At 38.6% G+C, this 26,672-nt stretch overlaps 1 protein-coding gene across 5 annotated transcripts in view; it reads right to left on the reverse strand.

Annotated features, from left to right (window-relative positions):
- Positions 1-26,672, reverse strand: part of LRRC49 (leucine rich repeat containing 49) — a 141,486-nt gene that overhangs the window by 34,317 nt on the left and 80,497 nt on the right. For all 5 annotated transcript variants that reach the window (XM_074392730.1, XM_010340288.3, XM_074392731.1 and 2 more), the window contains 2 exons: positions 4,527-4,610; positions 859-1,022 (listed from right to left, as the gene is read on the reverse strand). In XM_074392730.1, the coding sequence (XP_074248831.1) occupies positions 859-1,022; positions 4,527-4,610 (248 nt within the window). The remainder of the gene's footprint in view (positions 1-858; positions 1,023-4,526; positions 4,611-26,672) is intronic.

Genomic DNA, 26,672 nt, shown 5'->3' on the forward strand with positions numbered 1-26,672 from the left:
CATTGCTCATAAACCTAAGGATATGTTATCATGTGGTAAATGTATCATAGAAGAAAAGAGGTTGGGAGTCACTGGAACAGACAGATGTCTAGAGCGCAGCTGGAGTCGCTATTCAGATTGTATGCCCGATTGCTTACTACTAGCAGTTAAAGAGTAAGGCTTTGTGATGGCTGCTGAGGACACAACAGCAGTTTAATCAATCAATCAGGATTCCTTTCCTCATGGAGCTTACATTCTAATGGGGAAGACACACATGAAACAACTAACTACCAACTAGTTCTTTAGTCATAGTTACGGTAACTACTAAGAAGGGGAGGTGCAGGGTACCAAGAGATAAAAAGGACACCCGATCTATTCTTTGGAGTTAGGAAAGACTTTTTTGGAAGATGTGAAGTTTAAACTTCAGACTTCTGTGGGTGGGCTGAAGTTAGCTAGGGCTGGATCAGAGAAATAGTGCAGGGAAGTGATTGCTGTTAGGGCAGAAAAACACTATTCCTATAAGAAAGGTTCTGAAGTAGGAAATAACTGAACTAAAAGACAGTGATGCTGCAATAGCAGAAGAAGATGGTTGATGGCACGAGATAAAAGAGATGAAGTGGGCAAAAGGCATCATAGACTATGTTAAGCAATCTAGGCTTTTCCCTATGAAAAATATGAAGTGCCCTATGAAGGGTGTTTTAATTAGGAGAATATTATAGTAAGATTTATATTTCCAATTTTTCCATCTTAACTTCTAATTTCAACAAGTTTTCTTCAGAACGCTCTTTAAAAATAATTATATGTCAAATGGTTTCTAATTCCCGCTCCAAATTCAATTACCAAATGATGCCTGTATCTTGAAAGAATACCATTGCATACCCTGTTTCCTCTGGGAATGCAGAGAGGGTGCTTCCATCAAGCTGACAGGGGTCGTGAGGAGAGTCAGAATCTTTTCTATCTTCATTTGTAGCAATACTGGCTACTCGTTGTTGTTGCAAGTCCCACTGTCGAGCTACATTGTTAATTGTTAACCTTTTCTTCTCCTAGGAAAAAGTTAATTGTGACAAAAGTTATATATCGCATTTTTTTTTTGTAGCAGAAGTGACATCTAAGAGGCATATTGTTTGTACTTTCTTATAATACTTTTAAAAGGAGCCTGGTTTTTGTAAGTAACTGCTCAATATACATTCTAAAACAAGATTTGGGAGGCCTGTATTTACTCTCTGCATTCAAAATTTAATAATGATCTAACACTCTAAAGGAAAAAAATATGCAAACAATTATTGCTCTTTAGGAACTTAATTTTATTAAAAGTAAATATACAACCAACTAAAGATTAATAATTCAAAATCTGATTGCATACTTATTGTTATCTAAAGTTTTAAACAGAAATTTATATGCCTCTACACAGTAAGAAAAAACTAACAATAACTCAGTTTTTCTACTCAATAATTAAGACTGATAAAATGAAATAATCTTGGAGGGGAGAGGGAAAGAGTTGATCAATGTTCCAAGTTTCTCAGAATAAATTATAATGTCTGAAATATAACAATTATTCTCTAGACTATTAAAAGAAATTATACTAGGTTGAAATGTCTCTAAATAACTAGTACCATAGATGAATACGAAAGAAATTAATTTATTATAAGCAATGGATGCCTTAAGGTAGTGGTTCTGAAGTTTCAGGGTACCTCAAATCATCTGGAGGTTAAAACAGATTGCTTTTTAGAGTTTTTGAAGTAGGGTTTGAGAATCTGAATTTCTAACAAACTCCTAAGTATTCTAACATTGCTAGTTCATGGACCTCACCTTGAGAACCACTGACTTACAGCACTAGAGCTCCATCCTCTCATGGAAACCCGGTTGTGAAAAAGCAGATCTAGGCTACTGAAAGAAACTGTGCTAAATTGAAATGTTTTGGGATTTATGTTTTAGGATTTAAATGTTTTAGGATTTAAAAATCCCTATTCTGATAAAGTTTCAATTATCAAAAGATAATATTTAATTACAGCTTATCAATTAGATCAGAAGGCTGAAAGCAGACATGGTAGTCTTTGCTAAGACTACAATCCTGCATTGAAAAGTCAGCTGAGTGTGACACCGACCCCTCTTTGCCTGGTGGCTCTGGAGCCAGAGAAGGCTAGGAGGAAGGTTCTCTGTCCACTTTTTCACTGCATATGTACATGTAGAATAGTTCTTTTTAGTTGTACCTCTTCACATGTATTTGTATAATTTTGGGTTATCTAAGATTTTAGCATGTATGCATGGCATTAGATAGTTACAAAAAGTGATATGGCTTGCTTAATTAAAACTAAAGTTTTTAAAGTTCCATTTCTGTTTTAAAAAAATTGGGGGGGTGGGGTGCAGTGGTGCACACTTGAAATACCAACTGCTTGGGAGACTAACTCAGGAGGACTGATTGAGCACAGGAATTGAAGGCTGTAGTGTGCTATGGTCACACCTGTGAACAGCACTCCAGCCTGGACTACACAATAAGACATCATCTCTTAAAAAAAAAAGTTTTTGGCTTCTTTTTATCTACTGTTTTGTGTTTCAAATTTGAGTGTATAATTCAGCGGGTTATATTTAATATGTATATACTTTGGAGACTTTTTGACATTTTATGTACGTGTTCCTTACATAAAGCAAGTAGAAATCTGCAATTCTTATTGTAAATCCCTAATCTATAATAAAAATGCTTCTTAACTTAAGGAATTCTATTTAAGTTACTTGCTGATGACTGTGCCAACCCAATTTTTAATCTAAGCAAGTTGGGCTTTTTTATTTTTTTAACTCAGTATCAAGGCCACTTTGAAAGAAGCCATGGCAGTCAGTTAATAGATGATGGTTCTCATGCTGGCTTCATGCATTTGGTTTTCTGGCTGGCAGGGGTAGGCGAAAGAAATATTCAGAATGAGGTAGATATAGCAGTGCTTAGAAAAAGGGCATAAAATGTCTTTAGACTGCTGAGTATGTTAACAAATTTATAACAGGATAGTCTTTGAAAATGCAAACACTTTCCTACATTCGTGCTGAAGTTAAGCTTCCTTAATTCAAGTTATTAAAGTCAGATCAATATCAGGTTGACTAAGAGAATGATTAATTTTACTGGGGCCAGGAAAAGGGAAGACATATTTTAATACAGGAGTATAGCCTATCTTAAGGTCAGGTGGGGATTAATTAACGGCTGGTCAGGAGGACACATAAGGGCTCTGGGCATCTGTGCAGAAAAAAAGAAAGAAGCAGCAGCAGCAAAAGAAGGGTTAGAGAATGCTAGAGATTCTGCAAGGCAGAAGGGGGTACCCAAAGAAAAGTTTAAAGATCACAGAGGCATTTGGTATATCAGTGACAATTATGTTTCTAATAGCTAGATGCCAATAAATGGCCAAGTATGTGCTAGAGTGACAAATATTTTAGAAGGTGCCAAATTCCAACTTCTGCCAGTTGAGTCTCTTTTTCATAGTCCAAGGAAGACCACAACAGTGTATGCCATAACTTTTACTTCCCTTCACTTCTCAGGTTGCAATGAAAATAAAAAGATAGAAAAGCAACAAGGCAGAAGATAGTGTCTATACACTCTTCCTGTCCTATACCCAATCCATCTCACTTTCTTAATGATCAATATGTAGAGCTGCATGAGCAATCCTCACCAAATGCTGAGGGTCTGTTTTATCACGATTCCAAATCCGAGCTAGGGCTAGAACCCGGGTCTCCTGATTCCCCACGGGTTTCCTCTTACTAAAAATAAAAATACTAAATAAACCTTATAACTAAAGAGTCATATTAAGTGACATTTTGTTTTGTCTCACTATATTTTCCTGAGGCTAGACTCAAATTCCTGGGCTCAAGCAATCCTCCTGCCTTAGCCTCCCAAGTAGTTCAGACGTCAGGTACATAGCACCTTGCTTGCCTGGTAATTTTTTTTGAACTCTGAGTGCCATTTTAATTTTAAAAAGAAAAGCTTCTATACAGAACATGAATGAGTAATGATAATCAAGGTGATATCCTTAATTTTAGAAAATAGCATGATGCATATTATGAACTATACATTTTAAGCTGTCTTTATTTATTATACTTTGTGATATTAATATAAAATATTTAAAAGATAATACTTTAAGGAAATTAATATCTGCTAAATAATTTTAAACCAATTTAAAACAAATTTCCATTCCTAGTTCCACAAAATCTTTATCACTTCTATATCAGAAACTGTTTAAATTTAAAAAGTTATCATTAAATGAACATGTAGCAGAGTTCATATATATATATTTATATGTATATATATATATTAAGATTTCAGTCAATTACAGTACTTTGCAAAATGAAGTGAACAGGCCATGGGATACACAAGATGCACTGGTATGAAATAAAAGTGTTATAATTTCAATTATATTTATTTTTCATCTCTTCCTTTTAAAACTAGCTTCATTCTGTTGAATGAAACTTATAAAGCTTAGAAACCACTTTTCTAGTAGACTACCTCAGTAGCTTCTGGGTATGTGTGTCTACGTGTGCACACATATCCAGGCAGACATCAGAGAAAATACCTTAAGCAAAGATTGTTTATGACTTTCCCGTTTCTTCTCTTCCTCTTTTTTGGCTAAAACAGATGCCATACGCCTTTCTTCTTCCTAAAAGACATTTTCCAAAAAGTATTATGAAGAGTTTAATCATTTTAAAAAATGCTAAATATCTTTGGTCCCACAAGCACAGTTTTCTTCTTGAGAGACATAGTATTTTCTAGCAGAAAATAAACTCTCAAAGAAAAAGTTCCTATCTTTCTCTTTATTTTCTTCTTCCCTCCAAATGCTAAAAAATCTCTGCATTCCTAACTCTGCTTCTAGAGGTGACATGAATCTAGCTCATACAAGAAAGAAAAAAGAGTGAGAAGAAAAGGAAAAGTATGTTTGCATAATTTTCCTTTTGTACTCCATGCACTACATGGACTTAAACTTTCTATCATCAAGACAAGAAGGATAAAAGTGACACATCTAACAATGTTGATTGAATTTGTGATAGAAACTCAGAACTTTTTTGATGAAAAGGCAAGGGTAAATATCTTTTAAAACTCCAATTCTATTAATAAATTATTTCCCATTAATATAATTAATTACTTTCGGTTTGTTTTTTAAGTTATGTTTGCCAGCCTCATCTCTTAAGTTCTAAAAGCTATGAAAGAGAGCATGATGATCATAGTTAACAATCCTCTATTGTAATCTTGGCACCTGCTAAGAGAATAGATCTTAAATGTTCTCACTACAAAAAAATAAGAATAATAATAATTAGGTGAAGGGATAGAAATATTAACTAACTTGATTGTGGAAATTGTTTTATAATATGGATCAAATTATCACATTGTATACCTTAATTTTATACAGTTTTGTCAATCATACCTCAACAAAGTTGGAAAAAGTAGAAACGATGAAATAACATTATAGACAGTTTAGAAAAATGTTTTAAAAATCAGTCATAATCCCAAACACCTAACTCAAATCCTAAAATTTCTGTGTATTACCTAATAATATTCACTTTGAGCAAATTTTTTAAAGGTTATAATCTATATACACAATCTGGACCATTTTTCCCCCTGAACACTGTCAGATTTTAATAAATTATAACCATGTCACTTTTAATTTTCATTACCAAAAGATTTGTAGATACTCAAAATGATAGGATAAATTGAGAAAATAATTTCTTCATAAAAGACAAGCTTGAAAATATCTTCTGAGATAGGAAACTATAACAAGTAACCTAGCAGATTTGAATAACTCTCTTAGAAACAAAAAATTATAAGAACTGAAATTTAAAATTCAACAAGGGAGATTTAATAGCAGATTATACACAGCTGAAGAGAGAATCAGTCAACTGGAAAATAGAGGATGAGAATGTTTTCTGTATGCTTTAGAATCACCCTACGTATTTCTCTATCATAGCTCTTAACCTGTCTCACTTTAATTATTTCTGATGCTATCCCTCTTGCCTCCCATCCCATAAAATATGCTCTACGAATGTATAAACCATGCCTATTTAATAATTTATTAAAATTGAAACTGCAATATCAAATGGTAGACATATTTCTATCTTTTTCATATGTCTGCAAACTGCCCTCCACAAATGTACCTCTAATTTATACTCCTACCAAATTTCAACATTTGATTTAAAACCTAATGGCTAGTCATAAGAGCTGTTCATCAAATATTCTTGTGTCTTCGTGTGTCCAAGACACATTGTGAGATAGCACTTCTAGCCCCCTTGAAGTTAGATATGGCCATATGACTTGCTTTGGTCAAAGTCATCTAAACAAAAGTGACATGTATTTACTTCTGGTTGAAAACTTTCAAAGACAATATATGATACAACTATTCTTTCTCTCACCTTGCTACAGCACCTGCAAAACTCTGCAGGTGGGTACTTTGAAAGACTGAGTACCAGAATGAGGACAACACAGAGTAAAGATCCCAAATCACACATCATAGGCAGACAGGTATTAGAAGCCTGAAATAAGCTTTGTTGTTTTAATGTACTGAAGTTAGAGAAGCTGTTACTGCTGCACAATCTAGCCTATGCTGACCAGTACATGTATGTTATATTAGAATTAAAAAGGTCAAAGAGACTATGAACGTGTATTCTAGAGGATGGGCCATTATACACACTCCTGAAAACAAGAAAAAGCCTAGATTAAATAATTATATTTTAAAACACACAAACAGAAACCAACACAGAGTTAAAAAAGAAAACTAGGAAAGCATACACTAGACAACTCTAATTTTACAAATAATGAAACAAATGCTCTAAAACATCATTAACTTATATGAGGACACATAGCTAGCGACAAAGCCAGGATCAGAACTAGAAGCCATGGCCTGCTAGAAACAAAATTCATATTATGTTTTGTAATAAAGTTACATTTAAATTAATTTTACTGATTTTAGATAAAGAAGAGTTGAGAACTCAGAAGTGATCTGCCATATGATTTACTTGTTTTAAAAACAATTTAAAAATCTAATGCGCTTTTGGTGAATTTAAAGTGTCTTTTATAATATGGAAAATAATTATTCTTTTTTTTTTTTTTTTTTTTTTAAAGACAGAGTCTTGCCTCTTGCTTGTTGCCCAGGCTGGAATGCCATGGTTCTCCAGCTCACTGCAACCTCCACCTGCTGGGTTCAAGCAATTCTTGTGTCTCAGCCTCTCAAGAAACTGGGATTACAGGCATATGCCACCACGCCAGGTTAATTTTTGTACTTTTAGTACAGACAGGGTTTACCACGTTGGCCAGGCTGGTCTCAAACTCCAAGATTCAACTGATCTGCCTGCTTTGGCCTCCCAAAATGCTGCAATGACAGATGTAAGCCACCAATGTCCAGCTGGAAAATAATTTCCTTAACTTTTAAAAACTAAATAGAGGTAATGAGGAGAAATTAAACTAAAAATTCAGAACTTTGAATCCTAGCTTCACAAAATAGCTGGTTTAATAATCCTATTAGGCTGGACTTTCAAGATGGCCGCCTAAGAACAGCTCAGGACTTCAGCTCCCAGTGAAAGTGCAGAGGGTGAGTGGACGCCGCATTTCCAGACGAACTCTTATTGCCCACAGACCAGGAGATACCCAGGCAGAGGGGTGGCCAGCGTCGCAGTCCCAGCCGGTGTGGCTGTTTTGGCCCCCGCGGGGCTGATTCCGCCCGCGCGGCTGCTGTGACCACTCCCTGTTGCTGCGGTTCTCCGTACAAAAGCCACTGGTCTGGGAGCCCTCTTAGCTGGCGAGCAGAGCCTTGAGACGGCAGAATAGCCCATTCATCTGAAATAGCGAGCCAGGCCAGGAGATTCCTAGGCAAAAAATCCGCCAGGAGCCGGCGCCGCGGTTCGAGCCGACTCCATGAGTCGCAGCACGGGAGATCCCGGCGCCTTTTCAACAAGCGACCGGAACGCGGGGTCGTTCAACTTAAAAGAAAAGACTCTGAGCCAGGGAGCCAGGTGATCAGGCTCGGTTGGTCCCACCCCTCCACCCCCAACAACAACGAAAACAAAAACAGTAATTGGAAACCCTCTGGGTTGAGCCCTTCAAACCAAGCACAGCTGAACCGGGACGGTCCGGCTCCGTGGGGGAGGGGCTTCCGCCATTACTGAGACTCTCCACCGCTACGGAGGCAGGCTGCCGTTGCCGAGGCAACCCGCCGTTGCCGAGGCAACCTGCCACAACAGAGAGAGTCCGCCATAACAGAGGCGGGGCCACCATTGCCCAGACAGTTCTAACTACGCCCATATAAAAAGGACTACAGGGAAGAGCTCAGGGCAGCTGGGCGGAGCCCACAGCAGCTCAGCAAAGCCCCTGCGGGCAGGCAGAGGCTAGGCGTGCTGCTAGCTGGGCGGGTCCGACCTGAAAAAAAAAAAAATCAAAAAAGGCAGTAGTGCAACGGAAACTCATAAAGCTCCAACTCCCTGGGACAGAGACAGACAACAGGTGGATAAACCCACAAAAATGGGTAGAAACCAGCGTAAAAAGGATGAAAACTCCCGAAACCAGAACACCTCTCCTCCTAAAAGTGATCACAACTCCTCACCAGCAAGGGAACCAGACCGGATGGAGGAGGGTGATGAAATGACAGAATCAGACTTCAGAAGATGGGTAGTAAGAAACTACAATGAGCTAAAAGAACATGTTCTAACCCATCGCAAAGAAAATAGGAACCTTGAAAAAAGATTGGACGAACTGCTGACGAGAATGGACAGCATAGAGAGGAGAATAAGTGAATTGATGGAGCTGAAAAACGCAACACGAGAACTTCGTGAAGCATGCACAAGCTTCAACAGCCGAATTGACCAAGCAGAAGAAAGGATATCAGAGGTCGAAGACCAACTCAATGAAATAAAAAGAGAAGGCAAGAACAGAGAAAAAAGCGCAAAAAGGAATGAACAAAATCTTCAAGAAATGTGGGACTATGTGAAAAGACCTAATCTACGTCTGATAGGTGTACCTGAATGTGATGAAGAGAATGAATCCAAGCTGGAAAATACTCTTCAGGATATTATCCAGGAAAACTTCCCCAACCTAGCAAGGCAGACCAATATTCAAATCCAGGAAATACAGAGAACACCACAGAGATACTCCTCAAGAAGAGCAACCCCAAGGCACATAATCGTCAGATTCACCAGGGTTGAAATGAAAGAGAAAATGCTAAGGGCAGCCAGAGAGAAAGGTCGGGTTACCCACAAAGGGAAGCCCATTAGACTCACAGCAGATCTCTCAGCAGAAACCCTACAAGCCAGAAGAGACTGGGGGCCAATATTCAACATCCTTAAAGAAAAGAACTTTCAACCCAGAATCTCCTATCCAGCCAAACTCAGCTTCATAAGTGAAGGAAAAATAAAATCCTTTGTGAACAAGCAAGCACTCAGAGATTTCATCACCACCAAACCTGCTCTACAAGAACTCCTGAAAGAGGCTCTACACACATAAAGGAAAAACCAGTACCAGCCACTCCAAAAACACACCAAATGGTAAAAAAGCAGCAACACAATCAAGAATCTGCATCAACTAACCAACAAAACAGCCAGGTAGCATCAAAATGACAGCATCAAATTCACACATAACAATACTATCCCTAAATGTCAATGGACTAAATGCCCCAATCAAAAGACACAGACTGGCAAATTGGATAAAAAGCCAAAACCCATCAGTGTGCTATATCCAGGAAACCCATCTTACATGCAAGGATACACAAAGGCTCAAAATAAAGGGATGGAGGAAGATCTACCAAGCAAATGGAGAGCAAAAAAAGGCAGGAGTTGCAATTCTCATCTCTGATAAAATAGACTTTAAAGCAACAAAGATCAAAAGAGACAAAGAAGGACATTACATAATGGTAAAAGGATCACTGCAACAAGAAGAGCTAATGATCCTAAATATATATGCACCCAATACAGGAGCACCCAGATACATAAGGCAAGTTCTTAATGACTTACGAAGAGACTTAGACTCCCACACAATAATAGTGGGAGACTTTAACACCCCATTGTCAATATTAGACAGATCAACCAGACAGAAAATCAACAAGGATATCCAGGACCTGAACACAGACCTGGAACGAGCAAACCTAATAGACATTTACAGAACTCTCCACCCCAAATCCACAGAATATACATTCTTCTCAGCACCACATCACACCTACTCTAAAATTGACCACATAATTGGCAATAAATCACTCCTCAGCAAATGCAAAAGAACAGAAATCATAACAAACAGTCTCTCAGACCACAGTGCAATCGAGTTAGAACTCAGAATGCAGAAACTAACTCAGAACCGCACAGCTTCATGGAAACTGAACAACTTGCTCTTGAATGTTGACTGGATAAACAATGAAATGAAGGCAGAAATAAAGATGTTCTTCGAAACCAATGAGAACGAAGACACAACATACCAGAATCTCTGGGACACATTTAAAGCAGTCTCTAGAGGAAAATATATAGCAATGAGTGCCCACATGAGAAGAAAGGAGAGATCTAAAATTGACACCCTATCATCAAAATTGAAAGAGCTAGAGGAGCAAGATCAAAAAAACTCAAAACCTAGCAGAAGACAGGAAATAACTAAGATCAGAGCAGAACTGAAGGAAATAGAGACACAAAAAACTCTTCAAAAAATCAATAAATCCAGGAGCTGGTTTTTTGAAAAGATCAACAAAATAGACAGACCACTAGCCAGATTAATAAAAAAGAAAAGAGAGAATAACCAAATTGATGCAATAAAAAACGATAAAGGGGATATCACCACAGATTCCACAGAAATCCAAACCATCATCAGAGATTATTACAAACAACTCTATGCACATAAACTAGTAAACCTGGAAGAAATGGATAAATTCCTGGACACCTGCAACCTCCCAAGCCTAAACCTGGAAGAAGCCGAAACCCTGAATAGACCAATAACATGGTCTGAAGTCGAGGCAGCAATAAAGAGCCTACCACCCAAAAAAAGCCCAGGTCCAGATGGCTTCACAGCTGAATTCTACCAGACATACAAGGAGGAGCTGATACCATTCCTTCTGAAACTATTCCAGACAATCCAAAAAGAGGGAATCCTTCCCAAATCATTTTACGAGACAAACATCATCCTGATACCAAAACCCGGCAGAGACTCAACAAGAAAAGAAAATTTCAGGCCAATATCCATGATGAACATAGATGCAAAAATCTTCAATAAAATACTGGCAAACCGATTGCAACAGCATATCAAACAGCTCATCCACCATGATCAAGTAGGATTCATCCCGGGGATGCAAGGCTGGTTCAACATACGCAAGTCCATAAACGTAATTCACCACATAAACAGAACCAAAGACAAAAACCACATGATTATCTCGATTGATGCAGAGAAGGCTTTTGACAAAATTCAACAACCCTTTATGCTAAAAACCCTCAATAAACTAGGTATTGACGGAACGTATCTCAAAACAATAAAAGCTATTTACGACAAACCAACAGCCAATATCATACTGAATGGGCAAAAACTGGAAGCATTCCCTTTGAAATCTGGCACTAGACAAGGATGCCCTCTCTCACCACTCCTATTCAATATAGTACTGGAAGTTCTAGCCAGAGCAATCAGGCAAGAAAAAGAAATAAAGGGTATCCAAATTGGAAAGGAGGAAATCAAATTGTCTCTATTTGCAGATGACATGATTGTATATCTGGAAGACCCCATCATCTCAGCCCAAAATCTCCTGAAACTGATAAACAACTTCAGCAAAGTCTCAGGATACAAAATCAACGTGCAAAAATCACAAGCATTCCTATACACCAGTAATAGACTTCAAGAGAGCCAAATCAAGAACGAACTGCCATTCACAATTGCTACAAAGAGAATAAAGTACCTAGGAATACAACTAACAAGGAACGTAAAGGACCTCTTCAAGGAGAACTACAAGCCATTGCTCAACGAAATAAGAGAGGATACAAACAGATGGAGAAACATTCCATGTTCATGGTTAGGAAGAATCAACATCGTGAAAATGGCCATACTGCCCAAAGTAATTTACAGATTCAATGCTATTCCCATCAAGCTACCAATGACCTTCTTCACAGAACTGGAAAAAAACACCTTAAACTTCATATGGAACCAAAAGAGAGCCCACATAGCCAAGTCAATTCTAAGCAAAAAGAACAAAGCGGGAGGCATCACACTACCGGACTTCAAACTATACTACAAGGCTACAGTAATCAAAACAGCATGGTACTGGTACCAAAACAGAGATATAGACCAATGGAACAGAACAGAGGCCTCACAGGAAATACAACATACCCACAACCATCTGATCTTCGACAAACCTGACAAAAACAAGCAATGGGGAAAGGACTCCCTGTTTAATAAATGGTGTTGGGAAAACTGGCTAGCCATGTGCAGAAAGCAGAAACAGGACCCCTTCCTGACACCTTACACCAAAATTAACTCCAGATGGATTAAAGACTTAAACATCAGACCTAATACCATAAAAACCTTAGAAGAAAATCTAGGCAAAACCATTCAGGACATAGGTGTAGGAAAGGACTTCATGACCAAAACGCCAAAAGCAATGGCAACAAAAGCCAAAATAGACAAATGGGACCTAATCAAACTCCACAGCTTCTGCACGGCAAAAGAAACAGTCAGTAGAGTGAATCGGCAACCAACAGAATGGGAAAAAATTTTTGCAGTCTACCCATCTGACAAGGGGCTGATATCCAGAATTTACAAAGAACTAAAGCAGATCTACAAGAAAAAAACAAACAAGCCCATTCAAAAATGGGCAAAGGATATGAACAGATACTTTACAAAAGAAGACATACAGGAGGCCAACAAACATATGAAAAAATGCTCATCATCACTGGTCATCAGAGAAATGCAAATCAAAACCACATTGAGATACCATCTCACACCAGTTAGAATGGCGATCATTAAAAAATCCGGAAACAACAGATGCTGGAGAGGATGTGGAGAAATAGGAACACTTTTACACTGTTGGTGGGAATGTAAATTAATTCAACCATTGTGGAAGACAGTGTGGCGATTCCTCAAGGACCTAAAAATAGAAATCCCATTTGACCCAGCAATCCCATTACTGGGTATATATCCAAAGGATTATAAATCATTCTACTACAAGGACACGTGCACACGAATGTTCATTGCAGCACTGTTTACAATAGCAAAGACCTGGAACCAACCCAAATGCCCAACGATGATAGACTGGATAGGGAAAATGTGGTACATATACACCATGGAATATTATGCAGCCATCAAAAACGATGAGTTCACGTCCTTTATAGGGACATGGATGAACCTGGAAACCATCATTCTCAGCAAACTGACACAAGAGCAGAAAATCAAACACCGTATATTCTCGCTCATAGGCGGGTGTTGAACAATGAGAACACATGGACACAGGGAGGGGAGCACTACACACTGGGGTCTGTTGGAGGGAAATGGGGGAGGGGCGGGGGGTGGGGAGGTGGGAAGAGATAGCATGGGGAGAAATGACAGATACAGGTGAGGGGACGGAAGGCAGCAAAGCACACTGCCATGTGTGTACCTATGCAACAATCTTGCATGTTCATCACATGTACCCCAAAACCTAAAATGCAATAAAAAAAAAAGAAAAAAAAAAAAATAATAATCCTATTAAATTCTTTCATTCAGTAAATAAGGATTTGGCACCTACAGAGTACAATCTATTTCAGAATAAAGTGTTTAAAAGAGCAAAATATATCGATGTTCAATTGTTGACTCATCTATAAAACGTGAACTAGAAACAGATTGGTTTTTCAAAGAGCCAGTTTCAAACAGTACTGGAAACTGTATGGATCACGTACTACACATAGTTACGAGATGATTTCATCAGATTTTTGAAAAGAATTTGAGCTTCTATTAAAGGCAGTAGAGCTTTAAAAGGAAAGCTAAACCTCAGAAAACTGGATTTACACCAAATCAATTCAAATATTGAATGTTTTAAGGAATTTATATATCTGAGAGCTATATTTCAGCCCAAATAATTACAGAGTAACTAAACTTAGAAATAAAAATAAACCTCTAATTGTGAAGATAAGTTATAAATCTGTTGGTAAGAAGGAAAAACTAAAATTCTGGCTCCTTCTTGATAAGAGTCCAATTTCTGGGACAAAAGCCATATCATTTATATAGCAAAATATAAAAATAAAAAAATAAAATAAGTGGGTAGTGGGATCTGGGAGCGGGATCTGGGACAACAAACTATTTTTTTCCTCACTTCATTTTGGCCATGAAGACCCAATAGAGAAATGGCTTCAAGTTAATTAAGTCACACAGCGATTTAATAGGTGTTTGATAACCTAGGATATACTTTCTTAGCAGATACTAAGGCCTAACACAATGCAAATATTACACAAGAAGGCAATTTGATCCAAAATAAATAATGGTAGTCCTAGTACAGACAGCAATTTATGAAATTTTAAAAATCAAATGGCAAGGTATATTTTAACCATATACTTTAGATATAAACATTACTTTCTCTGAATACATAAAATATTAAAAGAGACTTTAAAATCACAGGATTTTTTTTCCCTAAAAGAGACGGCCAATAATTTTTATTCAAACAGTCACTTTTAACAGACAAAATTGATTTTTCTGCAGCGTCATACCTAGTATTAGAGTGAAGAATAGAAGCCACGCCACCTGACTTCTGGTCCAGGGATATTAGCTGTTAAATACTGGGGAGGGAAACAGCCAGAACAGGGTAGATTATGTTGCCGTAACAACTTCAAAACTTTCACCGGCTTATTTTTTAAAAAGTTTATTTCTTGATCATGCAAAGAACACTTCAACTGTCTTCAATGCAATAGCTAAGTACTGCTGAGTGCTATGATCTGATGGCATCCCCAACTTGATATAGGCTTCCACAGTGATGACCACATGGGAAGAAATCATGCTTTTAAATGCTTCTGCCTGGAAATGATACACACTATTTCTGCTCACATTTCGTTGGCCAAATATCTTCCCACATGTTAAAAAGGAGGGGAACCAGAGCACATTGGTGAACATTAGTAATGTCTACCAAAACAGAAAACTTTCTTATGCCTGAGATAAGCTCTTCTTTTATTTTTGGAGAACAAATTGTAAAGAAGTTCACACTAAGCCAATTAAATGTGAGCTTGAGGTGAAAACTTTAGACACTGTGTCTGTTTCTGAATGGTTTTGTTTTGTTTTGTTTTGTTTTGTTTTGAGAAAGGGTTTCATTCTGTCCCCCAGGCTTGAGCGCAATAGTGAGATCCTGGCTCACTGCAGCTCTGACCTCCTGGTTTCAAGCAATCCTCCTGCCTCAGTCCCCTAGTCACTGGGACTACAGGTGCGTGCTTCCATACCCAGTTAATTTTTTTGTATTTTTTGCAGATACAGGATTTTGCCAAGTTGGCCAGCCTGGGCTCGAACTCCTGACCTCAAGCAATTCACCTGCCTCGGCCTTCCAAAGTACTAGGATTACAGGCGTGAGCCACTGCAGAATTGTGAGAATATTGCCCTGTTTCAGAATTGTGAGAACATTGCCTACATTCACAAAATGCTGCCTTAGAGATAAAAAAGAGAAAACTCTACCTCCCAGAATTTTCTATATAAGGGTCCTTGTTCCAGCCCCTCAAAAGGGGCTAGCAATAGTTCAGGTGTAATCTGATCATTGTAGAAAAACATGGGATGAGACTGTCTCCATATTCTGAATGCTCTTTTTCTATAAACAAATATTGTTTTAAACCATATTAAGTTTTAATAATCACATCTCATAATTGATTCAACTTGAATTTATAAATTCCAAGTCACTTTAACACATGCTGCTAAGTCTAATCATCTATAACACTGCATTTGTACTAGGAATTGTTTTGTTTGATTGTCGTTATGGAATAAAGTCCAGGATTTTCAGTTCATCTTTTCATCTTGTTAAATTCTGCTTATTTTTCTAGAATAGGTGTAAACCAGCTTTTTCTGTAAAGGGTCAGGTAGTACAGCAAATATTTTAGATATTCTCTATCTCATATCCTTTTTTTCTTCCTTCCTTTTTTTTTTTTTTACAATGTTTTACAAATATTAAAACCACTATTAGCTTGAGAGTTGTACAAAAAGTGGGCTGCTGGATGGATCTATCCCATAGGCTGTGGTTTGCCAAACCCTGTTCTAGACTATGGAGGTACTTTTGGATTCTGATTTGATCAACCAATATATCAAGAACTCTAATTTCTCTAGTTTATGTAATTCCCATACTTTACCAGAATAACAAAGATTTTCTCCTAGTGGGCCAGAGGGAAAAAGCCTCACGGCATGCCAGTACAGTACAGGCTGGTGTTAATACATTACTTCATGTTCTGAAGTGTACTTGAACCAGAAATCTATATAACCATGTCATACAATTTACTCAAAATGATGCCAAAAAAGACTTTGTCAAATGTTTTCCTTAAATACCAAAACACTGTCTATAGCACTCCTCTGAGAGGGCCAATTTATAATTTCTGAAGCAGGAAACTGATTTTTGGGGGCAGGAATTGTTTTCTAGTGAGCTAATGCTGCCTCCTAGTGATCAATTCCTAAGAACTCACAAACCATCTCTTTTTTTTTTTTTTTTTTTTTTTTGAGACCTAGTCTTGCACTGTCACTAGGCTGGAATGCAGTGGCATGATCTCAGCTCACCAAAACCTCCAACTCCCTAGTCCAAGTGATTCTCTTGCCTCAGCCTCCTAAGTAATTGGGATTATAGACATGCGCCACCACGCTCAGCTAATTTTTGTACTTTTAGTAGAGACAGGGTTTCACCACGTTGGCCAGGATGGTCTCCATCTTCTGACCTCGTGATCTACCTGCGTTGGCCACCCTAAGTGCTGGGATTACAGGCATGAGCAAATACACCTGGCCACAAACCATCCTTTAATAATGCAATTTATTTCATAATCAACATCAAGTTGACTGTCATAATTCATGGAATTTATATTCTTTCCTTTTAAGATAAAAAGACAACAGCGCTGTAAAGCCACTATAGTCATAGTCTAGATTCCTCCTCTCTGGGCAAGGCATCTCTGAAAGAAAGGCAGCAGCCCCAGTTAGGGGCTTATAGATAAAACTCCCATGTCCCTGGGACAGAGCAACTGGGTGAGGGGCCAGCTGTGGGTACAGCTTCAGCAGACTTAAACATTGCTGCCTGCCAGCACTGAAGAGAGCAGCAGATCTCCCAGCACAGTGCTTGAGCTCTGCTAAGGGACAGACTAACAACTCCACAAGGGTCCCTGACCTCAGTGCCTCCTGATGGGGAGACACCTCCCAGCAGGGGTCAAAGCACTTCAGACTGGAAAGCTCTGGCATCTGGCTGGTGCTCCTGTGGGATGAAGCTCCCAGAGGAAAGAGCAGGCATCAATCTTTGCTGTTCTGCAGCCTCTGTTGGTAATACCCAGGCAAACAGGGCCTGGAGTGAACCCCCAGCAAACTCCAGGAGACCTGCAGAAGAGAGGCCTGACTGTTAGGAGGAAAACTAACAAATCATGTTGATGTAATAGCAACAACATCAACAAAAAGGATGACCATGCAAAAACTCCATCCAAAGGTCACCAACAGCAAAGATCAAAGGTAGGTAAATCCTCAAAGATGAGGAAAAACCAGTGCTAAAGGGCTGAAAATATAAAAAACCAGAACGTCTCTTCTTCTTCAAAGGATCACAACTCCTCGCCAGCAAGGGGACAAAACTGGACAGAGAATGAGTATGATGAATTGACAGAAGTAGGCTTCAGAAGGTGGTAATAAAAAACTCCTCTGAGTTAAAGGAGTATGTTCTAACCCAATGCAAGGAAGCCAAGAACCTTGAAAAAAGGCTATACAAATTGCTAACTAGAATAACAAGTTTAGGGAACATAAATGACATAATGGAGCTGAAAAGCACAGCATGAGAACTTCATGAGGCATACACAAGTATCAGTGGCTGAATCGATCAAGCAGAAAAAGGATATCAGATATTGAAGATGAAATGAAGCATGAAGACAAGATTAGAGAGACAAGAGTGAAAAGGAATGAACAAAGCCTCCAAGAAATAGGGGACTATGTGAAAAGACTAAACCTACGTTTGATTGATGTACCTGAAAGTGACGGAGAGAATGGAACCAAGTTGGAAAACACACTTCAGGATATTATCCAGGAGAACTTCCCCAACATAGCAAGGCAGGGCAACATTCAAACTCAGGAAATACAGAGAACACCACAAAGATCCTCCTCAAGAAGAGCAACCCCAAGATACACAATCATCAGATTCACCAACATTGAAATGAAAAAAATGTTAAGGGCAGCCAGAGAGTAAGGTCAAGTTACCTACAAAGGTAAGCCCATCAGACTAACATTGGATCTCTCTGCAGAAACACTACAAGCCAGAAGAGAGTGGGGCCCAATATTCAACATTCTTAAAGAAAAGAATTTTCAACCCAGAATTTCATATCCAGCCAAACTAAGCTTCGTAAGCAAAGGAGAAATAAAACCCTTTACAGACAAGCAAATGCTGAAGGATTTTGTTATCACCAGGCTCCTGAAGGAAGAGCTCCTGAAGGAAGCACTAAATATGGAAAGGAAAAGCCAGTTCCAGTCACTTCAAGACATACCAAAATGTAAACACTGTCGACAATATGCAGAACCTGCATCAACTAATGGGCAAAATAACCAGCTAACATCATAATGAAAGAATCAAATTCACACATAACAATATTAACCTTAAATGTAAATGGCCTAAAAGCCCAAATTAAAAGGCACAGATTGGCAAATTGGATAAAGGGTCAAGATATATTGGCGTGCTGTATTCAGGAGACCCACCTCATGTGCAAAGACACATATAGGCTCAAAATAAAGAGATATAGAAAGATTTACCAAGCAAATGGAAAGAAAAAAAAGCAAGGGCTGCAATTCTAGTCTTTGATAAAACAGACTTTAAACCAACAAACATAAAAAAAGACAAAGAAGAGCCTCACATAATGGTAAAAGGATCAATGCAACAACAAGAGCTAACTATCCTGAATATAAATGCACCCAATACAGAAGTACTCAGAATCATAAAGCAAGTTCTTAGAGACCTGCAAAGAGACTTAGATTCCCACACAGTAACAGTGGGAGACTTTAACACCCAATTGTCAATATTAGGCAGATCAATAAGACAGAAAATTAACAAGAATATTCAGGACTTGAACTCATTTCTGGACCAAGTAGACTTAATAGACATCTACAGAACTTTCCCTACCCCAAATCAACAGAATATACATTCTTCTCAGCACCACATCACACTTATTCTAAAACTGACCACATAATTGGAAATAAAACATTCCTCAGTAAATGCAAAAGAACAGAAATCATAACAAACACTCTCTCAGACCACAGTGCAATCAAATTAGAACTCAGGATTTAGAAAGTCACTCAAAATCACAGAACCACAAGGACACTGAACAACCTGCTCCTGAATGACTACTTAGTAAACACAAATTTAAGGCAGAAATAAATAAGTTCTTTGAAACCAATGAGAACAAACACATAACATACCAGAATCTCTGGGACACAGCAAAAGCAGTGTTTACAAGGAAATCTATAGCACTAGATGCCCACAGGAGAAAGCAGGAAGATCTAAAATTGACACCCTAACATCACAATTAAAAGAACTAGAGAAGCAAGAGCAAACAAATTCAAAAGCTAGCAAAAGATAAGAAATAACTAAGATTAGAGCAGAACTGAAGGAGATAGAGACAGGAAAAACCCTTCAAAAAATCAATGAATCCAGGAGTTGTTTTTTTGAAAAGATTAACAAAATATACAGACCACTAGCCAGACTAATAAAGAAAAGAGAGAAGAATCAAACAGACAAAATAAAAAATGATAAAGAGGAGATCACCACTGATCCCACAGAAACACAAACTATCATCAGAGAATACTATAAATACCTCTAAGCAAATAAACTAGAAAATCTAGAAGAAATGGATACATTCCTGGGCACATACACCCTCCCAAGACCAAACCAGGAAAAAGTCAAATCCCTGAATAGACCAATAAAAAGGTCTGAAATTGAGGCAGTAATTAATAACCTACCAACCAAAAAAAGCCCAAGACCAGATGGATTCACAGCCAAATTCTACCAAAGGTACAAAGAGGAGCTGGTACCATTCCTTCTGAAACTATTCCAAACAAAAGAAAAAGAGGAACGACTCCTCCCTAACTCATTTTATGAGGCCAGCATCATCCTGATACTAAAACCTGGCAGAGACACAACAAAAAAGAAAATTTCAGGCCAATATCCCTGATGAACATTGATGCAACAATCCTCAATAAAATAATGGCAAACCGAATCAGCGGTGCATTAAAAAGTTTATCCACCACGATCAAGCTGGCTTCATCCCTAGGATGCAAGGCTGGTCCAACATACACAAATCAATAAACGTAATCCATCATATAAACAGAACCAATGACAAAAACCAAGAAAAAGTTCAAAATACCTAAGAGTTCCAGGGATTTTTTTCATAGTGCCTCTAGGCCAAAAGAAATATGTGACAACTCTGTTTACTAAGTAGTTAGGTCCAAACAATTTAGTAAGTATTCATGGTTTAGCAATTTAGTAACAATTAAAAATTACAAAGGTAAATAGAAAGAAAAAATATTTTATATCATTCTTAAATAACCACAACTACTTACCAATGGAATGTGTAGAACCAGGAGGGCATTCTATAACTTCTGAAACAGAATATCAGATTGGACACTGCCACCCTCATTCCCTGCTCCATACTGATTTTGGCAAGGTATTTTTTTAAAAATTACAACAACTACTGAAAACTCAGCTTTTCAAAGGTATGTGATAGAAAGATAGTGTGAATTAATGTTGAAATGGTAAACTATGGGAGTTCAGTCAGGGTGGCGGGAAAAATTTTAGAGGAAAAATTATACAGATAGTTATAGGAAATAGCCACAAACCTTCTTGGAAGGTCAGAGCTGTGGGAGGTGGGGTTTGCATAGCTTCAGTAAAAAATTTGGCTGAAGGCAAGTGAATTCTCTTAAAAACCTTGGGGTGTAGATACGATAGGAATGTAGAGGAGTTAATCTAAATAGCTTGCTTACTCACGTGGTCTTAAGACCAACCTTTGATTATCTATGGGTACATGATTGCTCTCTACTCTCTGCTCTGGAGGTCTGCAATGTCAATTACCCTCTATGGGTGTTTGACAAGACCTTTGTCATTTAATCTGTACTAAATAAATGCAAACTTCACTGGCTGATCGGGGCTGAGGTTGCTAACTCTTTACTGGACCCTTCTTGGTATGGGTGACTGGCCAGGACCCTTAGTCGCACTGACAGGCAAAATATCTGTGTCAGTGTACCCTATTCATCTGTCGTGCAAGCCTGGGTCTGTGGGTGAGATCCCAGCAGCTGGTGCCCTGTGTGAGGAACAGCTGTAATGGAAACGACAGTTGGTGTCAGGTGTGAGGATCAGCTGTAATGGAAATGGCACTTGGTGCCCCCTCTGAGGAATAGCTGCAATGAATCGTGATGGAACCATTGAAAATGAAGGTGAAGACTTCGCAGTCAGTAAGTCAGTACATAGATAAGTCATTAAGTCAGTAGGTCACTGGTGCCCACTCAGGATCTCCAAGTTTGAGGGAACTGTTCAGGCTAGGGTTTCATCGTGAGACAATAGTTAGCAGCACAACAAAGGCAGTATATAAAAGTATTGAAACAGCTGCCAAGCCAGTGGAGCCTCAGTTTCACAGGCTCCATTAAGCAACTGAATGCAAATTGTTGTATCACTTAATCCATGGTTCCCAGAAAAGATGCACTAGACATAGAGCTCTGGGAACAAGTGGGAAGAAATCTTAAACAACATCATGTGCAAGGGCAACGGGTCCCAGTATCATCTCCAATGCTATGGGCTTTAGTGAGGGCAGCTCTGGTCCCATTATACACAGAAGAGCCTAAAAAGAGGAGGAAGAACCGTGACCTACTTTATCACCCCTGAGTCCCTCAGCCCTGCTGTCACTGGAACAAAATAACAAAGAGGAAATGGAGGTTTTGCCTGAGCCCCTTCCTCCAATAAATAGGGAAAAAAAAACAAAAACAAGGGACATGTTACAGCTATGGGACCCTGTCTTAAGCAAGCACCATAAGAAGGGGAGCTCTTAGCCTGCCCAGTTATACAATATCAACAAGGAAATTAGGTGTACATTTATAGAGTTAAGAAAAGGCATTAGATGCTGAAGCGCACAGCCAAATGGGCAGTGGATGGAGGGCAAACTTTGGCAGTGGGAAAGCTCCCACCAACTGAGTTGGCAGCATCTGCCCAGCATCGGGAGGAAGGAATGGTGCAGACAAAAAGTGGCACATAAGCAGGTGCAGTGCGGTTGCCACCCAGGACCCACGCCACTGTCCTGAAAACCTTGAAACAGCTCCACGGGTGGCCCAAAGTAAGATTTCATGTGTTCCTTGTGTACAAGTGACATCCCAAATTATAATTCCCTGCTAAAATTTGAGTTAAATTTAAATTCTAATAAAGGCCACTGTAATTCCTCCCCTACCTCTAATGTAGCTCTCTTAAAATCCTCTTTAGGTAGAACAATAGCCTCTGAAGGGAGAGAAATTACAAAAAGCCCATGAATTAGTTGAATTCATTGAGCAATTAAAAGCCAGCCATATAGAACCATCTAACAGCCCTTGGAATTTGCCCATTTTTGTCATTCCCAAGAAGTCTGGTAAATGGAGACTTTTGCACAACGTATGTGCTATTCATGCTAATCTACAGCCTATAGGACCCCTTCAACGGGGCCTCCCTTCCCCCACAGCAATTCTTCAAGATTGGCCTATAATTGTTACTGACTTAAAAGACTGCTTTTATACTATTCCTCTTGCAGAACAGGACAGAGAAAAGTTTGTGTTTACATTACCAGCTATTAATAATGAAAGGTCAACTTGCCAATTTCATTGGAAAGTGCTTCCTCAGGGAATGCTGAACAGTCTTTCCATGTGTCAGTACCATGTAGATCAGGCTTTGCTCCCCAATAGAAAATAATTTTCTAATTGCAATACTATTTATTTTATGGATGATATATTACTGGCAGCCCCAACACAGTCAGTATTTTTAAGTTTGTTTGCCTCTGTCGTAAAGAATACAAAGTGAAGAGGTTTAATCATAGCACCTGAAAAACTACTAATGTCCTCTCCTTGGAAATATCTTGGTTATATACTGACTTCCTGGTCAGTGAGATTTCAAAAGGTTAAATTAAATACTAGCAACTTACATATCTTAAATGTTTATCAAAAAGTACTGGGAGATATAAACTGGCTTTGCCCCATCTTGGGCATAACTACTTACAACTTGCAAAACTTTTTTCTATCTTAAAGAGCAATAGAGCCCTAGATTCTCTCAGATATTTAACCCCTGCAGCAAAAAGGAAAATTGAGGAAATAGAACAAGCCATCTCTCAGGGGCACCTACATCGCATAGATCCAGGCTATTTGGTTCAGTTGTTTATTTTCTCCCACCAAACACTCCCCTACAGGGTTAATAGAACAAATAACCCTGGGACTGTGCTTCCTAGAATGGTTTTTTTGCTCTCATACCTGGACTAAAACACTGTCTCCCTATATCCAGTTAATCAATAAAGTCATAGTATTCAGGCTGCAGATGATGCAATCATTAGCTTATGATCCTGATATCTTCAGGATTCCTTTAAGTAAAAAGCAATTTGAAGCAGTTTTGTCTCTATCTTTAGATCTGCAAATAGCACTCTCTGATTACGCAGGTCAAACAGAGAATACCCTTCCTGCTGATAAACTCCTTCAGTTCTTATCTCATACTTCTGTGCTCTTACCTACAAAAATAGTTCACTCTCCTATACCTAATGCTTTAACATTGTTTACTAATGGTTCGTGTAAACATGGAAAAGCAGCAGTGTGGTAGAGACCACATAATTTTCTCGTTCAATCTGGATTTACTAACACTCAGAGAGCTTGATTGGGGTCCTGACATTGACCTTAGAAACTTTTTCCATTCAGCCCATTAACACTGCTTAGTGGCTCTCCCTACTCTGTTTATTTATTGCAAAACCTTGAAACAGCCCTCATAAAGTCTACTCTCGAGCCCATTCTGTGTACACTTTTTCTTTTACTTCAGCAGTTGCTAGATCAACACACACATCCTATTTTTATCACGCATATTTGAGCCCACAGCTCACTGCCTGGCCCACTGGCTTTTGGCAATGAACAAGCAGACCTAAAAATTATGACATCACTGCTTGACCAAGCCACCCCATTGCATCAATTTTTCAACCTAAAATGGAAAAACTTATCTAAACAATTTCAACTTACCCAGAGACTGAGTAAACAAATTATCCTGCCATGCCCAGATTGCCAGCTCACAGGCATTTCCCCTCCTTCAACAGATGTTAACCCTAGAGGACTAGAACCTAATCAGTTATGGCAAACAGATGTTACACACATCCCTGAATCTGTAAAACTTAGATATATACCTGTATCCGCTGATGCCAACACTCATCTAATTAGTGCACATGCTCTTCCAGGAGAATCCACTCAATACATCATTAAACATCTTCTTTTAACTTTTGCATTTATGGGGCAGCCTACTAAAATTAAAACTTAAAATTGTCCAGCTTATAACAGCTCACAATTTCAACAATTTTGCCACACATGGAATATCCAGCATTCCACAGGTACCCCATATAACCCCCAAGGATAGGCCATAGCAGAAAGTGCCCACTCCACCCTTAAAATTATGCTCAAAAAACAAAAACAGGGGAGTATGGGTAAGGATCCTGCAACACTACTAGCACAAGCCTTATTTAATCCTCAATTTTTAAAATATAGATGACAAATTTCAATAAGCTGTAGAAAAGCACTTTGCTAAAACCTCTCAGGATATAAAACCTGCAGTTTTGTGGAAGGATGTAAACAGTAACGTATGGTGTGGTCCAAATTATTTGCTAACATAAAGAAGAGGATATGCTTGTGTTCACACCCCTCAGGTCCTCTCTGGATTCCAGCACAATGCATCAAACCTGACCATGGTGTGGCTAAGACCCAACACGGTTCCAGAAATGAGGAAACTGACCCTATAGCACCTGTTGTACCCATGCGTTCTCCCATTCAAGTACTAACCAGGCCTGACCCTGCTTACCTTCTGAGATCAGACAGAACAGAAAGATTGGAGAGAGAAATAGTGGGAAAGAATAAGTGAGAGACTAGAAGAGACAGAGATCAGAGAGAGACACAAAAAGTAAGACAGGAGAGAGATAAAGTAGGAAGAAGAGAAAAAAATGTTAAGAATGTTATAGATGTAAGAATGCACCTTTAGTGAGGAAGGTTATAAAACAAAGAAAGTTAAGGAATGTCAGAGATTGTGAAAGTCATGAAAAATGTTATAAAAAGAAACTTATGTAAGAAATGTATAATTTTTGTTTTGAAGGTCTAAGCAAGTTTTAAAATGTTAATTGTAAAAGAAATTCTGTGTGTAAACATATTGGCTAAAGTTAAAGAAGTATCCAGTTTTTCTATAAACTAGACATTAAAATAAAGCACAACAGGTTTTTCTTCAAGTACTAACCTGTTCTTTAACAAAGATTATAAAAGTTCTCCTACTTAGCATAGGCACAACTCCTAGAATTTCCAGTACACCAGCACCAGCCTGGAGACTACGTCCTCATCAAAGGATGGAAAGAATTAAAAACTCAAACCAGCCTAGGAAAGACCCTACAGTTCCTGCAGCCCCAGGCAATGTCGATTCCACAGGCCCTGAACATTATGCTGAAGAAGGCAACTCAGTAGGCTAAGCAAATCCTACTCCAAACCAAACACCATTCACCCCAGACAATTTGTTCCTTTTTTATTCTCTCACTCTGCCTGCAACCTGTACTTGCTACACTCTATTCGAGCCTATCTTCTAATCTGCCTTCCCCGTCCTGTTACTTAAGCAGACACTCCCTTCTCAGCCTCTAATGAGAGGACTGCTTGGCTAGGAGGAATTAACATACCCTTAGTGGGGTTCCTTAGCAATGGCACACATCAGACTAAGGTGCCAGGTCACTCCTTGTTTGGAAAAGAATGTCACTGATTATACTTATGTTTGTCTTATGTTATTTACTAATTCTAGGATGCAAAGCCGGAATAAGAGCAATGACCACCTTGACTAACAGCCCTGTTACTGAACACATCTGTACTCTTCAATCAATAAAGCCAGATGCAAAAAAAAAAAAAAAAAAAAGAAAGAAAGAAAGAAAAAGAGGAGATGTGGGAGTTCAGTCCAGGTGGTGGGAAAAATTTTAGAAGAAAAATTATAGGAAATAGTCACAAACTTTCTTGGAAGGTGCGGGGCGGGGGGGTTTGCATAGCTTCAGTAAAAGGTTTGGCTGAAGGCAGCTGAATTCTTCTAAAAGCTTAGGGCTTAGATACATAGGAATGTAGAGGAGTTTATCTAAATAGCTTGTTTACTCATGTAGTCTTAAGACCTTTTGATTATCCAAGGGTGCTTGATTGCTCTCTACTCAGGAGGCCAGCAATGTCAATTACCCTCTAGCGGTGTTTACTCAAGACATTTGCCATTTAATCTGTACTAAATAAAACAACTTTGCTGGCTGATTGGGCTGCAGCTGCTAACTCTTTACCACACCCTTCTCAGTGTAGGTTAGCCAGACTACCAGGCAAAATA

Source organism: Saimiri boliviensis, chromosome 2 (assembly GCF_048565385.1).
Source record: "Saimiri boliviensis isolate mSaiBol1 chromosome 2, mSaiBol1.pri, whole genome shotgun sequence".
Lineage (NCBI taxonomy): Eukaryota > Metazoa > Chordata > Mammalia > Primates > Cebidae > Saimiri > Saimiri boliviensis.